General features: G+C 39.4%; 2 protein-coding genes across 2 annotated transcripts; one reads left to right on the top strand and one right to left on the bottom strand.

Moving 5' to 3' along the window:
- The first annotated feature begins 870 nt into the window (after nt 1-870).
- On the top strand, nt 871-20,100 carry LOC137257758 (mdm2-binding protein-like). Its single transcript, XM_067795180.1, has 20 exons — nt 871-1,093; nt 1,747-1,877; nt 3,149-3,240; nt 3,785-3,849; nt 4,445-4,508; nt 4,896-5,094; nt 5,750-5,851; nt 6,594-6,700; nt 8,034-8,097; nt 8,616-8,733; nt 11,239-11,541; nt 12,366-12,533; nt 13,623-13,754; nt 14,117-14,205; nt 14,491-14,582; nt 15,637-15,873; nt 16,627-16,975; nt 17,518-17,631; nt 18,271-18,336; nt 19,769-20,100. Exons 1-20 carry the CDS (start codon nt 1,060-1,062, stop codon nt 19,820-19,822), a joined length of 2,580 nt encoding a protein of 859 aa, XP_067651281.1. The 5' UTR covers nt 871-1,059; the 3' UTR covers nt 19,823-20,100.
- A 161-nt stretch (nt 20,101-20,261) lies between these two features.
- LOC137258095 (mediator of RNA polymerase II transcription subunit 10-like) lies at nt 20,262-22,942 on the bottom strand. The gene is made up of 4 exons (XM_067795654.1): nt 22,813-22,942; nt 22,077-22,160; nt 21,506-21,608; nt 20,262-21,040 (listed from the first exon to the last, which is right to left on the bottom strand). The coding sequence occupies exons 1-4, from the start codon at nt 22,932-22,934 to the stop codon at nt 20,945-20,947; spliced, it is 405 nt and encodes a 134-aa protein (XP_067651755.1). The 5' UTR covers nt 22,935-22,942; the 3' UTR covers nt 20,262-20,944.
- Nucleotides 22,943-23,421: the final 479 nt, after the last annotated feature.

Below are 23,421 nucleotides of genomic sequence, written 5' to 3'. Positions count from 1 at the left end.
TTTCATGTTTCTATTTGTAGTTTATAGAATATTGCCAATGTTCCTTAATGAAATGCTACTGTACGCAACAATATATCTTATCTTTCCATAATGACACCGATACATTTGGAGAAAAGGTCTTAAAGCAAATCTGCATGGAGAAATTTTTTATGAAGGCCAAACAAGTATAAAAGTATGATGGCATTTAGAAATAAATATATGCGCAATGTGCCGGTGAGTAGCGGTGTCTGTTTTACATTTCGGAAGATAATTCCAGCGAATTTAGGATTTTATTGCCGCTTCGTTCGATATGGTCCAAAAGGGGGATTGTGCAAGTGTAGAACACTCACATGATCACGAACTACGAATATACGTTAAAAACTACAAATGCGATTCTCAGCAGATTTGCGTTCTGTTCACTGATCATGGCACTTTGTCAGATAATGTCAAAACATGAAAAAGAGAATAACATTGATCGAGCCACTGTCGGAAATGCCAATGGGGTGACGGGGATGGAAATGGTTGTCACTGCAGTAGGGAAAAGTTTGAACGGAGCTTAGATATTCTCACCTGCCTCTGTGTATGACAACTATTAAATCCAAGTAATACGAATTGTGTTATGTCCCAGACAACCCCTACCTGTTTTTTCACAACAGACAGCCATGCGGAAATGTCGCAATGTCATCGAGCGATGAAATAATCAAGGGACGTAACTGCGTTGTTACGATTAGGACATCGATGTTTTTCCATTGAAAAGCTTTAGGGTTGTATATGTGGTCTGTACTGTATTCTGTTGTCATGTATGTGTGATCCAGTTTTGTTATAAGAAACGACATGATTTGATTAACGTTTCTGTGTTCAGAAAGATACGTTTCATAACTTTCACGATCCGTCTTTTTGTTCGTCCGTGATGGAATTTCCAGTATAACTTTGGTAACACCCGTTCCAGCGCCGTTTTCAAAACATTTGTAACTTGAACGCCAGCAATGCCATTTATGGTTGCTGCATGATGGCAATGCCGGACACTCTATATTATTCAGTAGCACTTGTCGAATTGACTAAAGTTTTGCTGTAGTTGTGATGGCTTACTTAGTGTTCCTTGCGAACATATCAGGTATGTGCAGATGTCACGGGCACGTGACACAAGGTAGATGTACACAGTGTTAATCAGGTGTCATTCGATAATTAATCAAGATTTAGAAAGATGAAAGAAAATTTTATACCAAAAACTGTGAATGATTTCCAAGATATTTGAAAATATGAAAATAAAAAGCAACTATAATGAATTAAAATGAATTATTATTGTAATAACAGCAACATGTAAGTCTTTGTCTCTAAGGATGACACACTTCTGGCCAGCAACTGTAGATCTACTTATGACTTATGTGACGGTAAGAGTTCGTCCCATTCTCCCATTCCAAGGAATATTTATAAATTAATATATACTAAAATTCTTAACAAAACCTAACATAACATTTACTAGAGAATTCATAGAAATAACAAGAGGCATTTACACCCATGGTAGTTCATATTTACAGCTGTTACAGACGTGGTGTCACACATATATTAGAAAAGGGACACGTTTTGAACCAAAGTCTTGAGACTTGGTACACGGTTAGTGTTGAGTCTGCTCTGCATTTGTCACATTCCAGCTCAACACACATGTTATGTGAAAATTTGATTTCTTTGTGTTAATTACTACTTCCTGACATACGTTTTGTGCTATATCTGCCTTACTCACAATAAACATGATTGTATGTTTTTCAGATCCTGAATCTATTGATACCATTAACCAATGTCTTGAATGTTTTGTGGAGAAACAAAATAAAGGTGGAAAATGTCTAAATTCACCACTTGTTCAAGTTTTGTGTGCAGACAACCTGTTCAAGACAGTAGAGGTACATACAGACAGTTTTCTTGTTATTCTTGGGTCACAATTGTAAAGACATTGTAATATATATGACTTTGAAAGAGTGTTGATATTGATGTTGTATCCAAGCAGATGATCAGTAACTTGGCAAGAACTTTACTGGCTGCCGAACAGTTATTGCCAAATTTTAGCAGTATTTACAAAATTATGTTGTTTGTTAACTTAAGGATTAATTATGAGTGAGTGAGTTGAGATTCACGCCACAGTCAGCAATATTCCAGCTCTATGATGGCGGTAAATAATCAAGTCTGGACCAAACAATCTAGTGATCATAAGCATGAGCATCGATCTATGCAACTGGGAGCCGATGACATGTATCAACCAAGTCAGCGAGCCTGACCACCAGATCCCATTAGTTGCCACTTACAACAAGCACAGTCGTCTTTCATGGCAGGCATGGGTTGCTGAAGACCTACTCTATCCCGGACCTTCACGGATCTATTAATTGTGATTCTTAACTAGCTGTTCATCAATGGATCCAGCCTGTTAACTGCTGCCGAACCTGTTTTCATGGGACGTGGTAGTAGGAAATCATGGCAGTACAAAGAAGTGTCTTCTCACAATCGACTATAACAGTCATCGTCATTTCAGAATTTCTCATGTTATTTGTGAAATAATATATATTTATATGATAACGAAACAAAAAAAATTGATTGTGCGACTTATTGAGTGTCTTTTACAGTCTTCTGGTACGGAATGAAACAATTAATAACTTTTGTGAACTTGAACTTGCTAATATATACATCATGTGACATGCCCATGACAGTGTTAAAATGTTTTGAGGGTTCCTAACTTTATCTTCAATTTTTCTCATATGTTACTTACCATGAAGAATTTTCTTTTGCTGTCCTTAATAGTTGTCAAACGCTGTAGGAAAAAAACTGGAATTGTATTTGACCAGAACTGCTCACACGAGATACTGATGTATTAGGGATAACTGTTACACAGTGATACTGTTTGGCAGCCAGTATGTGTGGATGTCCTCCCATTCTGTTTGATAAAGGAAGAAGTATCAGTGCCTATTTAAGTGTGTTGCAAGAAGTCATTCAGTGGTCATTAAAACAACAACCTTCAACAATTCAGCATAGATCTTCCTTTTATCATTTAAATTATATGAATGTGCTTTTAACTTCTTTAGCACATGTAATAAATTGACAATGTTAAGGTCATCTAAAACCACAACACACCCTAGCGGTCTATGTGTGTTACTGACTGTACTTGTACAGGACTGCCTTGCAGGAACACAGTGGAGGCTGGACCACTCCTTGGGACCTGGATCTTGACCAGTACAAGAAGGAGGTGCCAGTTGATGAGAAACAGGAAAGGGACAGGTCAGTGATCATGTGACCTACCAGAGTCACATGATTGGTTGTCACCATGTGGCCACTGAGTAATAAAGGAAGGAAAACCAAGTTTTATGGATAGTCAACTTCTTTATTGTATTGGAAGCGACATTTCGGTGCAGGTACTAACACTGATATCGAGAAAGTGAGTTGACCATCCACAGAACTTGGTTTTCCTTCATCTATACAACTTCTGAAATGCCTTTCAAAGAAGTCACTGAGTGATAGTCCAGGTGGATCATGTTCATTTTTGCATTATTCCTTTTAAGAATGATTTTGATATTATAGGAATTGGAAACAGGATAAGAATCTCACTCTGATTTTCTCAGTTATTTACTCCTCTGTGGTTTGACGGATAGAGTGTCTGCCAGGAGAGATGAAGGTTGGCACTTGTGGATGAAACAAGGAACCTGATATGTGGAACCTGGAATACGCTCCCAGGTTTTTGAATTTCACTTTCCACAGTTACCATAATCAATGAAGAAATGCCATGTTGAAGCTTAGTCATCATCAGATGCGCCCTGTTTTCCAGGTGTACAGAAGAGAATAGCTTGTCCCACAGACTGCTGCAGGTGTCCGACTCACTGCCCTATGCTGGTATGTATAGTGAACAGGCTCCATGATTCCATAAATCATTGTCCCTGTATTTCCACCTCTAGATTGTTGTATCAACTGAAGCTTTGAGTGTACTTCAGGTAAAAGCGTGAATAATGGTGATAACTATGACTAACATGCTGATGTTTCAAGTGCACAATGCCAGCCAAACTCATGAGTTTCATGGATTAGTTTATAGAGCAGTGGCTTTTGGTGTCAGGCAATGTAATTTTGGCATGTTTCCATGGTAACCATGGTATTTTTAAGAGAACATGACAACTGTATGTAACGGAACACTATGAATAGTGATTTTGTCATGTTTGAGAATGCATGAGATGATACTTCTACTGAAAACCATACAAAGCCATAGTGTCAAAGGTCAAGGTAGACGACAGACTAAGGTCAAGGTCACAGTAATCCTAGTTGTTGCTATTGTTGCTTGAAATTCTATTTTTATCCTCGCATCTATCTTAACTGCTGTGTATGGAATACATACAGCACCAGGTATTTGGTATCATAAGATACCTGAAAGTCTCAGCTTTTTAACCAAAATATGTTTCAGACCAGTAATTGTTAGGACACGTTCACTATGTTTCAGGTGTCGATGTCCATGTGATGTTGGTCAGACCTACTCTCCAGGAGGAGTCAAATGCAGCTGAATGGTAAACTGTTTGATTTTGTGTCTGAGATTCTGATTCCTTCGCAGAATACACAGTCATGGTAGCCTGCTCAGATTCAGGTGCCTACCAACTGTTAAGAGACCATACTGATACACTTCCTAATTGTCTTCCTAATTGGCCATTTTGGTCAAGCATTTGATTCCTCACTCTCCTTTATCTTGAGTGCATAGGTAAGTTTTTACACTTAGTAACCCTGTTTTAGAGAAAGAAAACTATTGTATCATCTACCAAACATCTATGGTGTCCTTTGTCAGAGAACCTGTGCTAGTATATAGTCTCTATCTTTATTGTTTGTAATATCCTCACTGAACATTATCTTTAACTCAGAAAGCTTCCAAAAAGTGATTCTGTACATTTGTTTTGCTGCAGTTACCTCCCTTTATTTGGCGCTCTGAAGAAGCTGTCATGTTGGCACAATGCCGAAATCACAGTCATCACTGACAGTGTGCCACAGTCACTTCAGGCCCTGGGGGATTTTACAGGTGCTTCCTTTACTTCTCAGATGTCCAGCATATCTTGGGAAGATGACCGTGTGTGGCGGGGAAAGGTCACTGTAATGAACAAAGTGGTGAGTCATCATGTGCTCTTGTCTGTTGGATGTTGAGCCACTGTTGACGAACACACTGTATCATCCACGTTCTCATCAGGACATACAAGGATCCCTCTCTTTGAAGCATACCTGTCATGTCTTCAAGTGACAACTAACACAAAGCAACAAAACTACAGAATATGTAGACAATATCTGAATAGAAAAGCCCAGACATCTATCACAGTCCTTGTAATGTATGGATGCTTACTCAGGCCCCCTTAGGTAACTGAAGGAATTATGGCAAATTTGAAGGAATTGCATCTCAAATGGAAACAAATGCAGCCCATTTCGCGAAACAATTGCAGCAATATCAGTAGTTTAGCGGTAATAACATAAACACAACGCCCCTATCAGAAACAATGTCGGTAATACTTGAAACAAGATCGGCCATCTTCTTTGTTTAAATTTGAGATGCAGTTCCTTCAAATTTGCCATAATTCCTTCCATTACTTAGGGGGGCCTGTTACTGAAATACAACATTTTCAGTGGAGTAAGTTTAGTTTTGCACAACATTAAATCATTACCATTTTTACACTCATTTTTGGTGACCTTTCATAAGGATATTTCACAAAAGTAAGTCTTGGTTTTATGTTTCAGAAATGAATGCCACTGTCCTCTGTATGTTCCATTTCAGGAAGGTCAAGGTCATGTGTTCCCTGGGTTTCAACTCCAGTGTGATCGGGATAACCTAGAGGCCTTCCTTGACCGATTGAGGAAAGTGACCAGCAGACACCAGGTAGGTTGCCACTTGTGATAGAGCTACTCTGGGGACCTCTTTGGTATTCTGGCAGGGGTGTTTTTGGATGTTTCACAAAAACATGCCTTACTTAGCACTGGTGTCAGAAACTAATAATATTGTCACATCTCCAGTTCAGGTGAGATACTTGTCAAAATTCTGAAATACAGAATCTAGGTTATCTGCAATGTCATTTAAAGTGTGAAGTGCATCTCATAACTCGCAGATTCAACAAATATCATAAACTTGGCACCAAAGAAGATTTTTACCTCTTCTATAATTTCTCCAGGATTATCCCAGGGTAAACTTGTGAAATACAGTGAGTAAAGTGGGGCCTCATGGATATGTCATTTCTTGGAGGACAATACAAGAAGTTACAGTCTCATAACTGCATCTTTTGTAGTTCTTGCAAAGGAAATATGCTAAAACATGAAAAACCTGGCATGAGATGACCTGTTCATCTGTCAGAAACTGGACTGCTGAATTCATGATAATTTTTGCAAGTGAATTGTAACACAAGTTGAAGCCCACACCGAGAATTTCATCTCTAGCCTTGTGCTAACTGTAACATACAAATGGGTAGCATCTGCATGCAGAGTTCCAGATTTGATTTTGTGGGAGACATTTGTGACTTCTGTCCGCTATGAAGAATTACTATCAATAGGTATACTCTACCACTATGTCTACACATCATCACACATGGCAGTGGATGTGTATCCTGTAGCTGTTGTCACTGTTGCAGACTGAACAGACAGGTGTCCCAGTGATGGGGAGGATGTTGGAGATCCTGGACCAGGTGGATGCAAGGACATTGCCAACTTTCATGTTAACATCATACACCCTGCAGCTGTATCCTTGATGAAAACAAGATGTCATATGTTATCAGCAGTTCATAGGGAAATTTGTTATTGTAACCAGTTTGGCAGCTCTAAACTTATAGCTAAATGTCTAAAAATTGTTTCGTTGTTGAAAAATACATTGCTTTTGACTGGCTATGGAAAGAAAACATGAGGCCTTTCCGATTTGTAAAGTAATATTTCCTGACTTACTGATAATAAAATGGGTGTCATGGGCGTAACTAGGGAAAGAGAAATTGTATGCAGACAGCAACAAGTAAGTCATATAGCGATTTGACCGAGAGTGCATAGAGATCGAGCCTGCTAGGGGCGTTCGGGGCTTGCACCCCTAAGAAAAGTTTGAACTGAAAAAGCCCTGAAATATGTTTTCCTACATTTTGAGAAGTAAATTAGTGGTTTTCAAGAGCAACTTAGCATAATCTAATAGAATTATTTTTTTCAAACCTTTTGAATAAACATGTCTGATCCAATTTGGGGTCAGTTGTCACAGCGTTTTGTTTCAGCTCTATGTGTAATGGCTGCTGCACGTTTCATTTTACTGATTCAGTAACAGAGAGTAACATCCCTAATGACTAAGGGAGACAACTCTTTTCACACAGAGCATGCTACTAAAATAACAGTGGACCCGCTGACACTGACATGAGTCATTTTTGTGTATCAGGGTTGAAATAATAACCACCCACCCCCCACCCCCCAACTCCCCCAAATTACGTTTGGGGGATAAATCTGCTTGAAAAATTATAGATGGACAGCATTATTGTATGGGAATGTGTACTTTGCACAATAGAAGTTACGCCGATGGGTGCGGCTTGTGAGGAGATGAGCATAGTGATCTGTGGTTATGTTCAGTTTACGGGACGGACATTTGGTCCAACTGAATGTTTAGTACACAACGTTATCATTTCTGCCTTTCATGTGAACTTTATAGAATGACAGTGACATGCTTGAACTAACAGAATTTTTCTAGCATATTGCACCGGTGAAGATCTGGGTTAAAACTGATCTCCAGCAACCAATGCTTGTTGTAAGAGGCAGCCTATGTGATCGAGTGGTCATGTTCGCTGACTTGGTTGACATGTATCGTCTTATCCCAGTTGTGTTGATTGATGCTCATGATGTTGATCACTGGCTTGTCTGGTTCAGACTGAGGACAATGTTAAACAAAAACAAAACAGATTATAATTGTATATGCATGTGTTGGGATGGGTATAGTGTCGGTAACAGTGTCAGTTGCTCCATTAGTTTGCAAGCCCTCTGTGTGGAACATCAGTGATGTCTGTATGTGAGGCATTAGAAACTGTTGTAAACATCCTTATGAGACCCAGATCTGTTTGGAAGCCGCACCACTTGTCACTGGAACTTGTACACGAACTCATAGAGCAGGAAGAGGTGTGGTAATCTGTTTTCACTGAACCAATAAACATGGTTTGCATGCATGTTATTTTTTATAAGTAATACTTTACACATATAGTTTTGTAGCACAGTCTTTTTGTTTGTTGCCAGGAGCAGGATCATTTTGGATTTATTGTCATGCATGTCCCATTTCAGAATGCATCAGTATGTCATCATATGTCTCTAAACTATAAAGCAAAGTCTTTTCATGTCTTTTAATGAAAGTTTGTTTTCCACCTTAATTTGACTAGGATTAGTTTGGTTGTGAAAACAAAGAATGTCTCGTTATATCGTTTCTAATCTGATCAAAATCAATTACCATAGCTACATTGTCCCTACACGTATCTGACTAATTCGAGAATTAACATTTTTAATATTGTGTGGGTGTTGTTCAGTCATCTGAGGCATGCCAGGAACTACAGGCTTCTTTCCCAAATAATTTCTAAGCTTTGCTTTGCGGCTTACACAGATGTGATGATTAAAGTTGTTACACTCAAACCATGTCTGTTCAACAGATTGCAGTCATCTGCCGGCTGGCTGTGTATGACTCGGCGTCAGTGGTAGACTGTACCCAGAAACTCAGTGCCCAGGCCTGGAGGGAGAGTGTCATGGCAAATGTGGACTACGTCATAGGTCAGATATACCCAACAGTCAATTACCTCATCTGAATCATACCTTGACTGCTGTAAACTTTCCGAACCTGATAATTCAAGTTATTTCACTTTCTTCCAATACCAATGAGTATTGTACAAAGTACAGTGGAAGCTGTCTAAACCGGCACTCATCGGGACTAAGAATTGATCTACTTTGGACAAAGTGCCAGATTGATAGATTTGATGGTAATGGTACAAGCCACGAATGGGCCTGGTATTTTATGTCGGTGTTGACAACTTCCTCGATTGGGCAGATGCGGGTTTGGACAACTTCCACTATACTTATAGTATTCCCAGAAATTATTGAGAATCATGTTGCGTCATGCAACTCATTACGTTTATTAACTTCTGGCGTTTTACTTACATAAACATGTTAAAACATCATCCTTTTACAGTCTCAGTCTTGTTTTAGTACTTTGTTAGACCTCCTCGCTCAGCAATGCATGCCTGAATACGCCTGGGCACACTACCCATCAAAGTTTGTAGGTAATCGTGTGACAGGGTATCCCAATATTGGACCACCTCGGCCTTCATATCTTCAATATTTCTCAGTCCCTTTTGGTTTATTCTGTCCTTCATGACTCCCCACACATTCTCAATTGGGTTTAGGTCTGGGCTGTAACTGGGCCAGTCTAAAACTTGAACATTTTCGCCCGACAACCACTGTTTTGTGTAGCGCGCAGTGTCTTTTGGGTCATTATCATGCTGGAAAATCCAATCATCTTCATACAATGTTTGTGCTGTCGGAAGAAGGTGACCATTTAGAATGTCAACGTATCTTTCTTTTGTCAAGTTTCCCATGAAAACACACAATGGCGTCACTCCGCGAGCCGATATGTCACCCCACATGTGAAACTTCGGGCTATGGTCGCTGGTAGATAGGTTTGACAGTATCTTTGGTCCAAATTTTCACACAATTAGGGAAAAGCCAAACAGAACTTTCATCCGAAAAGAAAACATTATCCCAATCTTGATTTTCATGAGCCTGACACCAGTTTAAGCGTTTTTCCTTTTGTGCATCTTTCATCAACGGCGAGGGAATTCCACGTTTTTTCACCCAATTAAGTCTCTGTAATTCCTGCCTAACTGTTTCATTGCATACCTGAGGACTTCCTCTGCTAATCATTTCATTTCTGATGTTCTCAACACTTTTCAATTTGCCCCTACTCACAATCTGCCCAAGTCTTCGGCGATCCACAACACTGAATTTCCTAGGCCGACCTGTCCCTGCTTTGTGCTCTATCCCGGTTCCTGTTTGAATATTCTTCAAAGTTCTGTATACTGTAGACAGAGGAACACCATGTCTACAAGCTAACACTTTAGCATCAGTCTCACCCCTTTCAAAATCATCTAGAATGAGCTTTCTTTTCTCTCTTGCTGTAAATTCTGCCATGTCAACACAGGAAGCCGTCTGCTCAGACAAGGGAGATAACTCTTGACGTAATGAGCTGCCTTCTAAGCCTTCAAGAGTTGTTTCCCTTATTTAGTATGCTTAGTGCATAGTGAAAGCCCTTTTTCCAATCTTAGCATCATTAGAAAAAAAACGAAGATTTTCTCAATAATTCCTGGGAACACTGTAATTTCCTACTGCAGACTGTCTCCCTTGACAGTCAGTGCAGACAGCTCAAAACTTGGGGGTCCATTGATGATAATTTATGAATACAGACAAGTCCACAGGCTAGTGGGGGTCTATGCTCATGGTACCTGTAAATACTGGCTTGTGGAATCCTAATTCTATCAGCGTGATGTACTTGGTGTGAGTCTCAGGCCTGCTGGTGAGTGATAGTTTCCGTCGTTCATTGTTTGTCTCATGGTCTCTAGTCGTCATATTGACATCAAACCATTGTGTTAACAGTGGTCGAATCATTTTCATTTGGCAAATTATAGACCATTTTGAAAGTATTGCAGGTTTAGGGAGAAGTCTTAAATTTGAAGTCTTAAATCCTGCCTCTATGTCAAGTGACAGCTCTGGAAGAGTTTACAATATACTGTTACATTATTGCCGTCATCTCACTCCCTTAGTCGATATTCCGGGGTAGTTTGTACTGATAATGGACTGAATGTGCCAGGAATTTGTGTATGCTTATATATAAATTAAGTGATGAGTTGTACCTTGTGTTTTTCACAGCATAATGAGTATAAAGGACTGATTAAAGGCAGATATTGGCGAGGTCATTTGTCAGCTGATTTGGTACTCAAATGTTTTAAAGGAAAACCAAGTTCTATGGATTGCCAACTTCTTTATTATTTCAATGAGTGCAACGTTTTGGCTCTCATTGCAATGAAGATGTTGACTATTCATAGAACCTGGTTTTTCTTCATCTTAACAACTCAAAAATGCCTGTCCTGGTACTCTTATGTTTTGTGTGTTATGTTGAAAGTCAGAATTCAATTCCATACATGGCTTTGATTTGTGATGCCCTGCCATGATATTCAAACTAAATGTGTCATAAAACAGTGTTCACTGAATTACTTCCTCTCCTAGAACAAGAAGAAGACCTGTTGACTCCTGCCCAATTCCTCCATGTTGTGTTGCGGAGAGACGAGTCCTCATCTGCTGATCGCCTCACTGCTGTGGTCCTACGTGACAGTTCGGAAATAAATTCCAGCTTGTTCCGCATGGACTCTGGTTTATACAGCGGCATCTGCTGTGGGAGCTCCAGTGAGGGGCCCAGTGACAGCATGGAGACGTACCTTAGTAGCTTACCTCACATGACAGGGGACCTTGTCGACCAGATCAACACCAGTCTTGTCCACATGCAGACGCACATGTTACAGGACTGGGTCGGTAAGGGAGCCAGCAATACAAGCTAGGATCACATGCTTATAGGACAAGCCAGGATCACATAGTTGTAGGACAAACTAGGATTACCTGGGATTTAGGACAAACTAGGATCACATGGGCTATAGGACAAACTAGGTTCATATGGGTTGTAGGACAAGCTAGGATCATCTGTGTTATAGGACAAGCTAGGTTCACGTAGGCTTTAGGTCAAGCTAGGATCACACAGGTTGCAGGACAAGCTAGGATCACATGCATTATAGGACAAGCTACGATCACATGGGTTGTAGCACAAGCCAGGATCACTTGTGTTATTGGGCATGCCAGGATCATGTGCGTTTTAAGACAGTCTAGAATCACATGGGTTATAGGACAAGCTAAGAACACATGAGTTGTAGTACAAGCTAGAATCACATGGGCTGTAGTAAAAGCCAGGATCACATGGGTTATAGGAGCAGCTAGGATCATGTGGATTGTAGGACAGGCTAGGATTACATGGATGGTAGGACATGCTAGGAATATGTGTTCTAGGACACTTTCATGTCAGGCCACTTGCAATACATTCATAGGACAAGCTGGTAAGTAAGTGCTGATAATATATGGATTAAAAGTGAAGGTATATCAAACTCCTTGCATGGATTAGGTTCAGCTAGTTCAGTAAGACAGTGTGTGTATGTTGTATGGTTGATAGTTCTGTTCATACTATTGGTTAACACCTCATGTAAAGGTGTCCAGTTTATCAAAATCTAGCCATGATAGAGGTGGAGGAGGGAGGAACCTATGTCTCCATGACGCTGCGGTGTTTCACTGTCAACACTTTGTCCTACCAGCTGAACTAGAGCAGAGTGGAGAAGCCACCATGATGTCAGTGGAGATGCTGTACAAGTTCCTGGGGCAGATTCAGCAGAACTTCCTGGACAAGCTGCTCCAGGATGGAGTGTTCCAGGAGGCCATGAGTCAAACTGAAGAGTCTGACACCGTTCCCACTCTTGAACCAGGTCAGTGATTTGTAAACAATCTTACAATTAATTTGTGAGCTTCAGTATTTTCGGGACCCATGATGTCATTGATATATGACAAACTTACTTCCTGCTGAACAACCTTGAAAATGTGTAATTGGTAATAATATGTGATTAATATATAGTGATCCGTTGTTCAAAACAACCTTGGCTAAGATCAACTTTAAACACTAAGGTTAGAGTTATGATCACCTTAAGAAAATGACATGCCTGTTGCACAAAACAACCTTAGGACAACCTTAACTTGGACTCCAACCTTAGCTGAACTCTTCAGCACAGGTGTAATGGAAGAGGCCCTAGTTATCACATGAATCCAGCATGTCCATTTGACTCGTTCTGTCTCTGTACATTCTCTGCTTCCTCAAACTTCTCTCAATCTCGTATAAAATAAAAACTGTTGCCATATTCCCTTCCCAACCTTAGAGATGCTAGATAAGACCAATCTTAGTTATCAACGTTAACTTAAGGTTAACCTTAGTTAAGGTTGTTTGTTCAATGGGAGGCTAACCAAAGTCCAAGGTTGTAATCTTAGTGATAAGGTTGATCTTGAAACATATGGTTGTTTTGAACAATGGAGCACAGATCATGAAGCTGTATACTAGTATTAATCAGTCATTGACATAAATAGGTCAACAGTTAAAAAAAGCAAGGAATGGTTTCTTTGTTTTGTTGGGCTTGGTATGCTGGGTTTGAATTTAGGATCCATGTTTAACAAATAATCAAAGATGAAGACTTAGTTATCATGACTGTTGGATTTTTTGCTGACTGCTGACATGTTTAATGACCATAAGTGTTGCCATATCCAAGCAATAGTTATTGCACCAGTGGATTAACCTATGACATGCTCCTTTGCTGCGTGTTTGGACTTGATGCTGTGTTTGAGTCGAGGATCCTTGTTTAAAAACTGTTTTAGACAAAGACTTAGTTATCATGGCTGGTGTATGAGTCACTGAATGCTGGAGTAGGCCATGGTCCTGCCTGTTTTAATGTTAAGATGGACAAGTGTTGCCATATCGAGGCAACAGTTGTTATTGCGTCAGTGTATAACCTACGTATGGACTGATGCAGATATTGCTATGGATCCCCTGGACTGGCCAGAGAGGAAAGCTGTGCAACACCGGGACACACAGAAGCGAGAGATGCGGCGCTACCAGTCTTCAGAAAGTGCCTGTCTATCGTCCCCACCACATGCTGATGATGGTGAGTTCATGCATCTCTCACAGAACACCTGGCACAATAGGTGATCTTTAATTACGATGACTGTCATATGAATGGATATAGGACATTCTGAAACACATAATAGATTTAGAGGGTGAACAAAACATGAACGAAACATGCAACAGATCTGTGTATTGAGCTTATTGGTTTGGAGCAGTAAGACAGTGACACAGAGGTACAGATACACTGTTATACTTTACTTGTAAAACTAAATGAACTGATGATTTATTTATAATCAATGTATGTGAAATATTATGACTTATTGTGAAAGAAATGCAAACAAGAAAACTAAATTGGCCACATTTTATCTGCTTGTTGGTTGAAAATGAGATGACTTATTTCAGGTGTGTCAACAATAGAAGTGAAGGACTTCATCAAGCTGTTTAATCCTGATGGTAGTGCATGTATTGACAAGCTTTCACCAATAAGACAGGTATCAGTCATTATCTTTATGTGTGTCTAGACTATGATTTGAAATGTGCCTTTAGGTATTGCATGTTGGCTGTCTCAAACATCCGTGATAGGTACCAGAGGGAATGGGATGAATTTTCCTGAGAATAACTGATTGTCTATGAAAGAAAAATTCTTTCCGTAGACATAAAATTTCACAATAATTCAGATCCGAAAACAGTTGTTTTAGTTTGATAATGAAGTTTCAAGGCAACCTTGGAAATGATTAGGAGTAGAAAATACTCAATTCCAACTGATGTGTTTACAGCAGTCAAGACGCAAGCTGACAAAACTCAGTAGTCAGGGGGAGACAACTCTGCTATGGCCAGATTGCATGGATACACTGTATCACGGCATTGAGTAAGTAACAAACATCTTCATCATTCTGTGAGATCCACAGAACTTCTACTATTCAATCTAATGTTTTGCTTCTTGTGTAAGCGTAACAGTTGCATCTCAAACTTAGATGGGATTTTTCTGCTCCTAGTCAGTATGTAGTGTCCTGGACCCGTGTGGAGTTTTATCTCCCATCCTTGATATCTCCAAGGTATACGTTCTGATAAATCTCCACTATACCCATCTATTGCGCGACCTGATAATTTTATTACCTCCCTTAGCTGGCTTTTTATCCAAACAGGTGTCTACACTGGGAAGTTAAACCTACCGTCACAACTCTTCGCTTTTTAAATCATCTAGCAGATTAAACTTGGCAGCACAATTTATACAGAGGAGCTTGGAAAGAGATAGAAGGAGTTCTTTCATATATTTTTGGACCTGACAGTATGTATGATTTCCCCAAAATCTGAGTTGAACAAGCTTTCATAGCTGCAACTGCTATCTTTGTTGATCCCTTGAACTTAGGTGGATATTCAGACTCCACACGTTCGCCCTGCAAGGCCTCACTGACAAAATAGTTGGCTAAGGTGTCCTCTTAGTCTTCTCTACTTCTGAATTAAAGCCTCATACTATTCCTGACTAGCATAAATACAGATGGACACTCAGTGTGACAGACACACCAAAGACATGCACACTTTAAATGTCATAAAAGTGCCTATCAACTGTTTATACTATTAAACTCCATAGGGCTCGATTTAGTGCTTTGTTACATGAACTGGCGCAACCCAATATTATAAAGTGCAACCTTGTTATCAGAATACCTTGAACCAAGTGCAAGTAAAGTTTTGAGTGGGTAAACTTCAGAATAAAACATTTAAATAATTCCATAGCATCTTTCTTTCACTACACATGGCAATAAAATCAGTGCATCTGGAATTTGTCTGGTGCAGCTAGGTTTATCTCAGACTGCATCTGGTACAAGTAGGTTAACTTCTCTTAACTCTAGCACTGCTCCATTTCACCTGAACCACCTTATCTATAATTGGTTCGTATAGATTTGTTTCCAATATGCCCCCAGTTACTACAAGGACAGAATATCAGAAAAGAATGAAAAACACTACTCTAGTTTACGAGAGAAGTTCATCAAGAATGAGACATGCAGTTCCTTCACGACCAAACACATCCTCACCAAGAAAAAGCCCCCGAAGTCTGAGTCCGGAGACAGGAAGCGGAAGTCAGGGAGTCTCATGTCCCCGCCCAGGAAGTCACCGCGAGGTCCGCTTACATCACTGCAGCCATTGAAGGATGAGATCAGGTGAAAATGCTGGTATATTGTCAGATGACTAGAGTTGTATCCCTTAGTTTGTCTGATAAGCCAAACCCCAGAATTCCTTGGATAAAGTTCGCCAGTGTCGTACATATTCTTCACTTTGGTAATTGTTATTGTCATAAGTTCAGATCTGAAGTGTTCATAGTGCTTCAACATTCATAAGCCTATCGTAAACTATAGAGTTATGACCTGTTGTAACGTTGCAAACACCATGTGAACCGAGATGCGTCATTTTATTTGGTTGATTTGTGTTCATAGTGCTTCAACATTCATAAGCCTATCGTAAACTATAGAGTTATGACCTGTTGTAACGTTGCAAACACCATGTGAACCGAGATGCGTCATTTTATTTGGTTGATTTGTTTGTCCATATGCATTAGGTGACATGACAAAATAGCATTGATCTGCTCTTTTTGTTTGTTTCTATATTTGATATGTCATGCTGTGTTTAGAAATATACCGGGCAGTCTAGTGACAGACTAGTACTGACTATTATGAGTACTGATCCACGAAATGGGACATGATGACATGATGACATTCCACCAAGTCTGAACATCAGTTCCAATCTAACATTGGTTCTGTGTAGGATCAGTATTATTGACTAATAGGAAGTCTGTTACAAGAATGTAATTATGGGATAGTTGCTGTTATACGCCAGAGTATTCAACATATACGACAAAGTGGTTACCCACATTGAACTGCATCTTAAGTAGATATTGCCTTCCTTTTGCCCTACAGAGCGTCATCACAGCCGTCCCGACAGAAGATGGTGCTCCAGCATCCAGGGCTGAAGAGTCCACGGAAACGCCAGACCCTGCCCTCTGAGAAGCTGAGACGGTCACCACGGAAACAACCGAGTGCTTCTTTCCAGCGCCTGAAGTCAGACAGTCATGTACTGCCTCTACCACCAAAGAGGAAGCGAAGATCAGATCCAGATTTGCTCAACCGATCAGATGATCGAGATGATGTTTTCTCATCACAGAGATGTGATAAACCATCACAGTCAAGACTAGCACCAGTGCCTACTGCAAGTGGTGCTGATGAGGAGAGGGCTAAGAAACAGTCACGTTCAGAGAGGCACAAAAAGGTAGTTCTTCCTAACATCTCAGTTTGCAGAGCTACTTTTGTCACTAATAATAGTTTTCTTGTATGGGGATAACTCTTTGTTCAACCGCTATAGTATGAGGATGTTGAACAGGTTGAATGAGGTTTTTATATGATGTCAAATTGCGAGATATGATGAACTCGTATTAACATGCTGTGACCAACACTAAAAACCCTGCCATGTGTTCATGGTGATCTGTTTAGGTGCTTCCTAAAGAAAATAACATAGCTCACTAAAATTTACAAATGTATAAAACTATCATTGATATAGTTTTTAGATGATGTTACTTAAAACAAGTTCAAGTCATTGAATAACTCAGCTTGAGACAAGTTGCTTGTTCCTTAACATTTCTGTAATCGTTAAAATATGGACCATTGGACTGATTTGTAAAAAGTCATCACTACCATGATCAACAGAACTAAATTAGTTCAGTCAGCAAACATATGAAACATGTCTAGCTTCATGCTAACAGCAGAGATGAAATGTACACATCTAGATGTATACGTGACAGTATTATATTGCAGAAACTGGAGCAGATTGTCAAGTCTGTACTGGTGCATCATGGGGTAGATGAAGACAGTGCCATATTCAAGTCATGTGCAGACAAACTCTTCCAGGTCACCAAGTTCTTCGTTAAGGTAGGAGACACTAAATGTTCTGGTTGAAAAAAGTTAACTAACACTCAGTACATGGTCGGTCTGTCATGGCTGTAAAGTAATGCAGTAATTCACCACCTTTCAATACCATTTGTTCTTAACTTATTTTGAGTAGTATACACTCCATAAGGGGCCAGGTTGCAATCTGTCAGCAACAATCTGTGATTCTTGTAAGGGGTTAGGTGAGTACCTATGAATATCTGGGTTCAAACTGATCTTCAGGAGCCCATGCTTGTCGCAAGAGATGACTAACAGGATCTGGTGGTCAGACACATAGATCAATGTTCATGCCATTGATCACTGGAGTGTCTCATCCAGACTCCATTATTTAAAGACCACCAGAATATAGCTGGAATATTGCTAAGTGCAGTGAATCACTAAACTCACTCACTGGTAAGGTAAGGTCCCTGGGTCCAGAATTATGTGTGTTCTACTCAACAACACATTGGCATACTCAGGACTGTCTTTGTCTTTCTAGGAATGTCTCTATTATTAATTCAACGATAGAGTGCATGAGTCGTATTATGATAGATGTCTGAAGACTATTGCAGTCATGTTAGTCAACCTGTTACACACAGTACTTCTGACCCTGCTATGAGATGTGTGCTTGTGTACTTGCAGACTCTCCCTAACTCCAGGAATCTCAGTCAAGAAATGAAGAACATTGCAGAGGGCCAGGTCACACAGGTCAGTGGCATTGTGTTCAGATTTTCCTCAGTATGTTTTAGCTTTTGATGATATGGCTTTCACTGTTATCATTGATTAATGGTGTATCAAGGCAGCAATACAGTTTTGTATCGCTATCAGTATTGTATTGTATCCATATAGTATTGTATTGTGATATGAGGCTAGCAATATTGTACATAACTTGTTTGAGTGGCATTTTAGAAGTTGAAGTGTACAAATAGGACAAATTGTTGTGGATAACAGCTTCTTTATTGCATGATTGCGACGTTTTGAGTACAAGAATCTGTATCGAAACGTCACAATCACGCAATAAAGTTGTTCTCCAATACAATTTGTCCTATTTGATATTGTACATAGATTTATATTACAGTATGCCAATTACAAATCATATTTGTGCAAATGCAGATATCATATTGCTAATATTTTCTGGTTGGCAGTATTTTCATAATGCCCCTAAGTTTATGTTCCTCTACAATATCTTATCTTCACTATCAGGAATATAAAAACAAATCATTCAGGGTTGTGACTGACCAGCAGAAAGGGTGAAAGTATTTATCAAAATACATATTGCTTTGTACCCTATTATCGCTGCCTAATCATACTGTTCCAACTCTTATCACTCTCTTCAAAATTGTATCTCATGGTTACACTATGTAATCAGAGATGTGTATTGTAACAATGCAAGTCCTCGGAATGTGATTTGTAAATCACTGGGATGTGATTTGTAGATCCCCAGGATGTGACTTTGCCCTGATACTTTCTAAACAAAGGTTTTGAAATTATTTCTTTTGCTATCAATGATCGTAAAGAATGACATTATTGGAAACTTCCAATATATTGTGGTGACACCTGGTTTTGAACCTGCAACCCTTTGTCTCTAGCTTGGCAGTTTTATCCACTAGGCTACGAAGGATCGCAGCAAAGAATGAAATCGTTCCGAAACCGGTACTTCGGACGTGCAGTGCGTGGAATGCTCGAACTTTTCACGAATATCAGCCAGGTTATGGCCGTGTGATGTCAACACACTTGCTATACTGTGTACCCCATGGAGATCTATTGTTTAGATTTTTAGGCACTGAGGCTTAGTGATATCGATCGTTGTATATTATTTTAAAAGATACTTTACACAAAAACGGTAAGTTGGAGAAACCACTCTTACCCAGGTTTACAAGAGATTGTGAACCCTAAGTGTCGGGACATCCCACCTCACAGGGTTCACAGTCTCTTTTTAAACCCTCATGGTTGTGGTTTCTCCTACACATACCACCCCATATGGATTTAGGTCTGGTCTTAGATCAGAAAACATAACTCATATTTGTGGTCGTCTTGCATTCAGATTTTTTAGTGGAATTATTTATTTTCCATCTAATATTTTAAGTAATGATGTGTTCTTGTCTTCATTCCTTGTACAGCAGCACTAGTGTTGTTTCAGGTGGTGGATCTGGAGAAGAGACGACAAGAGATGAAGAGACCGTCCAGGAAGTAGACACCGTCCAGGAAATAGCCACCAACCAGGAAGTTTGCTCTACAGTTGCATCACATGCCAGGACCTGATTATCATGGGTTTGAAGACCACCTTGTACTCATTCCATGTTGTTAGAGCACCATGCTGTATTCCTTCTCAGACCTGTATCTTCTCAGGATTTCCCCAACATCAAGCAAATGTGCCATGATCTAAGTGAACATCTCTTCCTAGCAATGTTAAACCAAACTTGCACGTCTGTATGTGTAAATACATCATTTTGTAATAAATCATGTTGATCAGCTCTGTGTTCCTGTCTTAATTGTATGAAGTGGAAACATGGGAAAGGAAATCTCATTTGTTATGAGTGCTATGGCCAGTATGGCGTTTTCACTAAGCAAACATCTCTGTAAATAGATAGAAAAAAGTAATTACTTTTGAAATTCAGCAACACAGAGTAACATTTAATTTTAATATTAGTGTTTATTGATTGAAATACATGAGATGAATGGGTCCACATGAATATGTACAGAGGAAACGATGAAGAAATCAGCACGGACCAAACACACTTGTGTATGTCCAAAGATTTATCCCACCATCATTATTTTCTCTTAAAATCATTTTGTCACCTGAAGTATTATCTATTACCTGCTGCATCAACCACAATATTACAACATTGTAAACCAAAACTCATGGTGTTCTGTAATCTGATTGAAAAACATGATCAAATGGTATTTGATTCCTGGAAACTGCAAGATTATTTGCTCTGTATTGAGATGTAGAAACATCGCAAACAGTTGCTTTGTTGTATCATCAGCAGTGAGGTCACCGTGTCATCAGCAGTGGTGACCTCACTCAAATCGAATTGTGACGTAAAGTCAGATTAATGACATCACAAATGAGCAGTTCCAGATGCTACCATGAGAACCAGCTGAAACCGCCAGCTGATGACACTGCACTCCTGTACCCGTTGGCTGTTTGGCTCCAAATGAATTCCTGTGCTTCAAATACTCAATAACATCCAAAAACAGGCCAACACATGATGTTTATCTCCAAATGACGTCTCGTGACCAGAAACTCAGGAGTTAATAACTCTCTTTCTCAACATAATGTCATTATTTTCATGCATAAAGTCAGGTGCAGGTGTCACGTTGGTCGTTCATCTCCCTTGAGGGCTCGGTACATGCTCATCTCATTTGGGAACACTTTCGTAAGTTCAACCATGAGCATTGCCTTAAACCTCTGAAAAAATAAAGACAGGGTTTTAGGACGAGGCTTTCAAAACAGCACAGTCATGATAACTGAGTGCGCTGTCACAGCTTACTAGGTAATGCTTGTTTTCAGTCAAAAACTGAAAAATTGCAGTAACGGCTTTTTTAATTATGACAGTTCCTAGATCAGTTATGAGTTCTATAAATATACTTAGACAAGTGTGTCTGGAAAGTTTTTCGTCAAACTCGTATTAAGCATTTGTATCATTGGATGAAATTCAGAGTGAGTTAGTGTTTGTTTGGACAAGGTAAAATAGTGTAAGGATTTGCTTTGTAATCTTTTGCGAACAATTAAATGATTTGAGGTACGAAGAACTCAGATAATTAAGTTTTACTGTAACTCAACATATTTTTCAGAAAGTAGGGTTGATGAAAATTGTCAAACCTCTGGTAAGGCCTAAATTAATAATATACAATCCACACACTTTAAACTCACCTTCAAGTTATCCATCTTTCCTTTTATCAGTTCATTTTTAGCCAGGGCTTTTTCCAAGCAGTCCTTCGTATACAGGTTGGGGTTTTTTCCTTGGTCAATGTAACTAGAAGGCAATGACAGATGCTAGTGACTATGTGTAACTACAATCATGTGGAATACAGGGATGAGAATGGGTATGAGTGAAAAAAACAGAAAAATGAGTTGTGGATGCAGGTCCACATGCTAGATCCAATGACCCCAGCATGATAAAAATTTCATAGTTCTTAAATGCACCAGTACAGATAAGCTGCGTATCGAAATAAATAACACAAATATTTATGTGAAAACTCAATCCCTATTAGGCCTGTTGCATACAACTACCCATGGATTTTTATGAATACTAGTACTCATCAAAATAAATTGGATCTTACATGCGTGCATACAAAAATTTCATAAATTAAGATGCTATCAAAGGCTCCTTATCCACCTGGACCCACTTGCCGTTGCACAACACAACTGCAATGCCAGCGCTACGATGATCCCATACTCAAACATACTGAAAATAATCACTTAGATGTCTCTTCTCACTTACTCAAAAACTTCCAAAGGGACATGGACATCTTGCATCTGAGGACGGAACTTGTCGATTTCCTGCATCTCTAAAACCATTGTCTGTCTGAAACAGCAAAAATACTGTTTTTGCATTTTATGATTTACAAAATAGGCAAGGAATAAAGAGAAGAAATAGAGACCACATGAGAAAAATAGAAATGACATGACACTTGCCACGGCTTTGCTAGTAAAAACGAACTTATCATAAGCGGAAAAAATGGGACAGTTTTGGTCTCTGTCGTGGGTAAGAAAACAGAGAAACTTAAGTCCCGGTTAACTACATTAGGAAGTAGGAGGTAAAGGGGAAGGAAAGTAAACCGAAGCTTGGGTTAGCGATTTTTCTGACCTGCAGTGGGAGCCTACACATTTTACAGTAAAGTTAGGTAAGAGTTCCTTCCGTTCCCCATCCCCAAAATAAAATGTATTTATTGATTTCTGCTAGAATTATTAACAACACCAAACACAACAATTACTTGAGGACTCACAAAAATAACTAAATGGCCCAAAATCAATACATACAGAGTTGAACTACTTAGTGTTACCTCTGTTAATTTGACTTGAGGAGGAACGGAAGGAACTCTTTCCTAAAGTTGTACATTATCTGAACATATGAATAGAGGAAAGGAGGAATATTTGAAAATGCTTGATCAGATGTTCAACTTGCGTATAGCTTCTTGATTTTTCATTATATTTTTTCACAATATATGTATACTTACATTTTTTGATTTAGAACATTCTGTCCTTGCGGCTGAAAATCACTGACAATGATACCCATTTGACGGGTATTTTCGATAAACAATTCCAGCTGTTGTTCCAAAGCCTCGAATTTGTCCGCCATGTTTGATGCTTACCAAGGGAGGAAACCGCTCAAACTCTTACCACCAGCAAACCACAACATGATTTTATGAGCGATTCAGTTGATCGATGTGCCTTCCACTTAATTCTTTTCCGATGGACAACTGATTATACCAATATAAAATAATCAAAGAGCAGCTGAAATGTGATAATTTACCTTCATGAATACATTCAGACAGTTTCGTCATAAGGGCAAAAGGATCTCAGTGGACCTAGAGATGCGAATATGTTTATCAGGAAAAAGTAAAATTACTCTCATTTTTGTTTGTGGATGCCCTGCTTCCTCGCGGCAAACCCTCCATATATGGTGACATCCTCAGCAGTTCGCCTGGCAAACTTGAACGGGAGAGAGAGAACTTGTTTATTGTATTCTCATACAGGACATTTACAGATATATAAACAATGTTGCCTTGGTAAAATGCATTGGTCACCATTAAAACGCAATGAGAGAATTTTGAACAGGTCTTGTC

Source organism: Haliotis asinina, chromosome 12 (assembly GCF_037392515.1).
Source record: "Haliotis asinina isolate JCU_RB_2024 chromosome 12, JCU_Hal_asi_v2, whole genome shotgun sequence".
Lineage (NCBI taxonomy): Eukaryota > Metazoa > Mollusca > Gastropoda > Lepetellida > Haliotidae > Haliotis > Haliotis asinina.
Note: the sequence above shows the minus strand (reverse complement) of the source record. Positions and strands in the feature narration are given on the sequence as shown.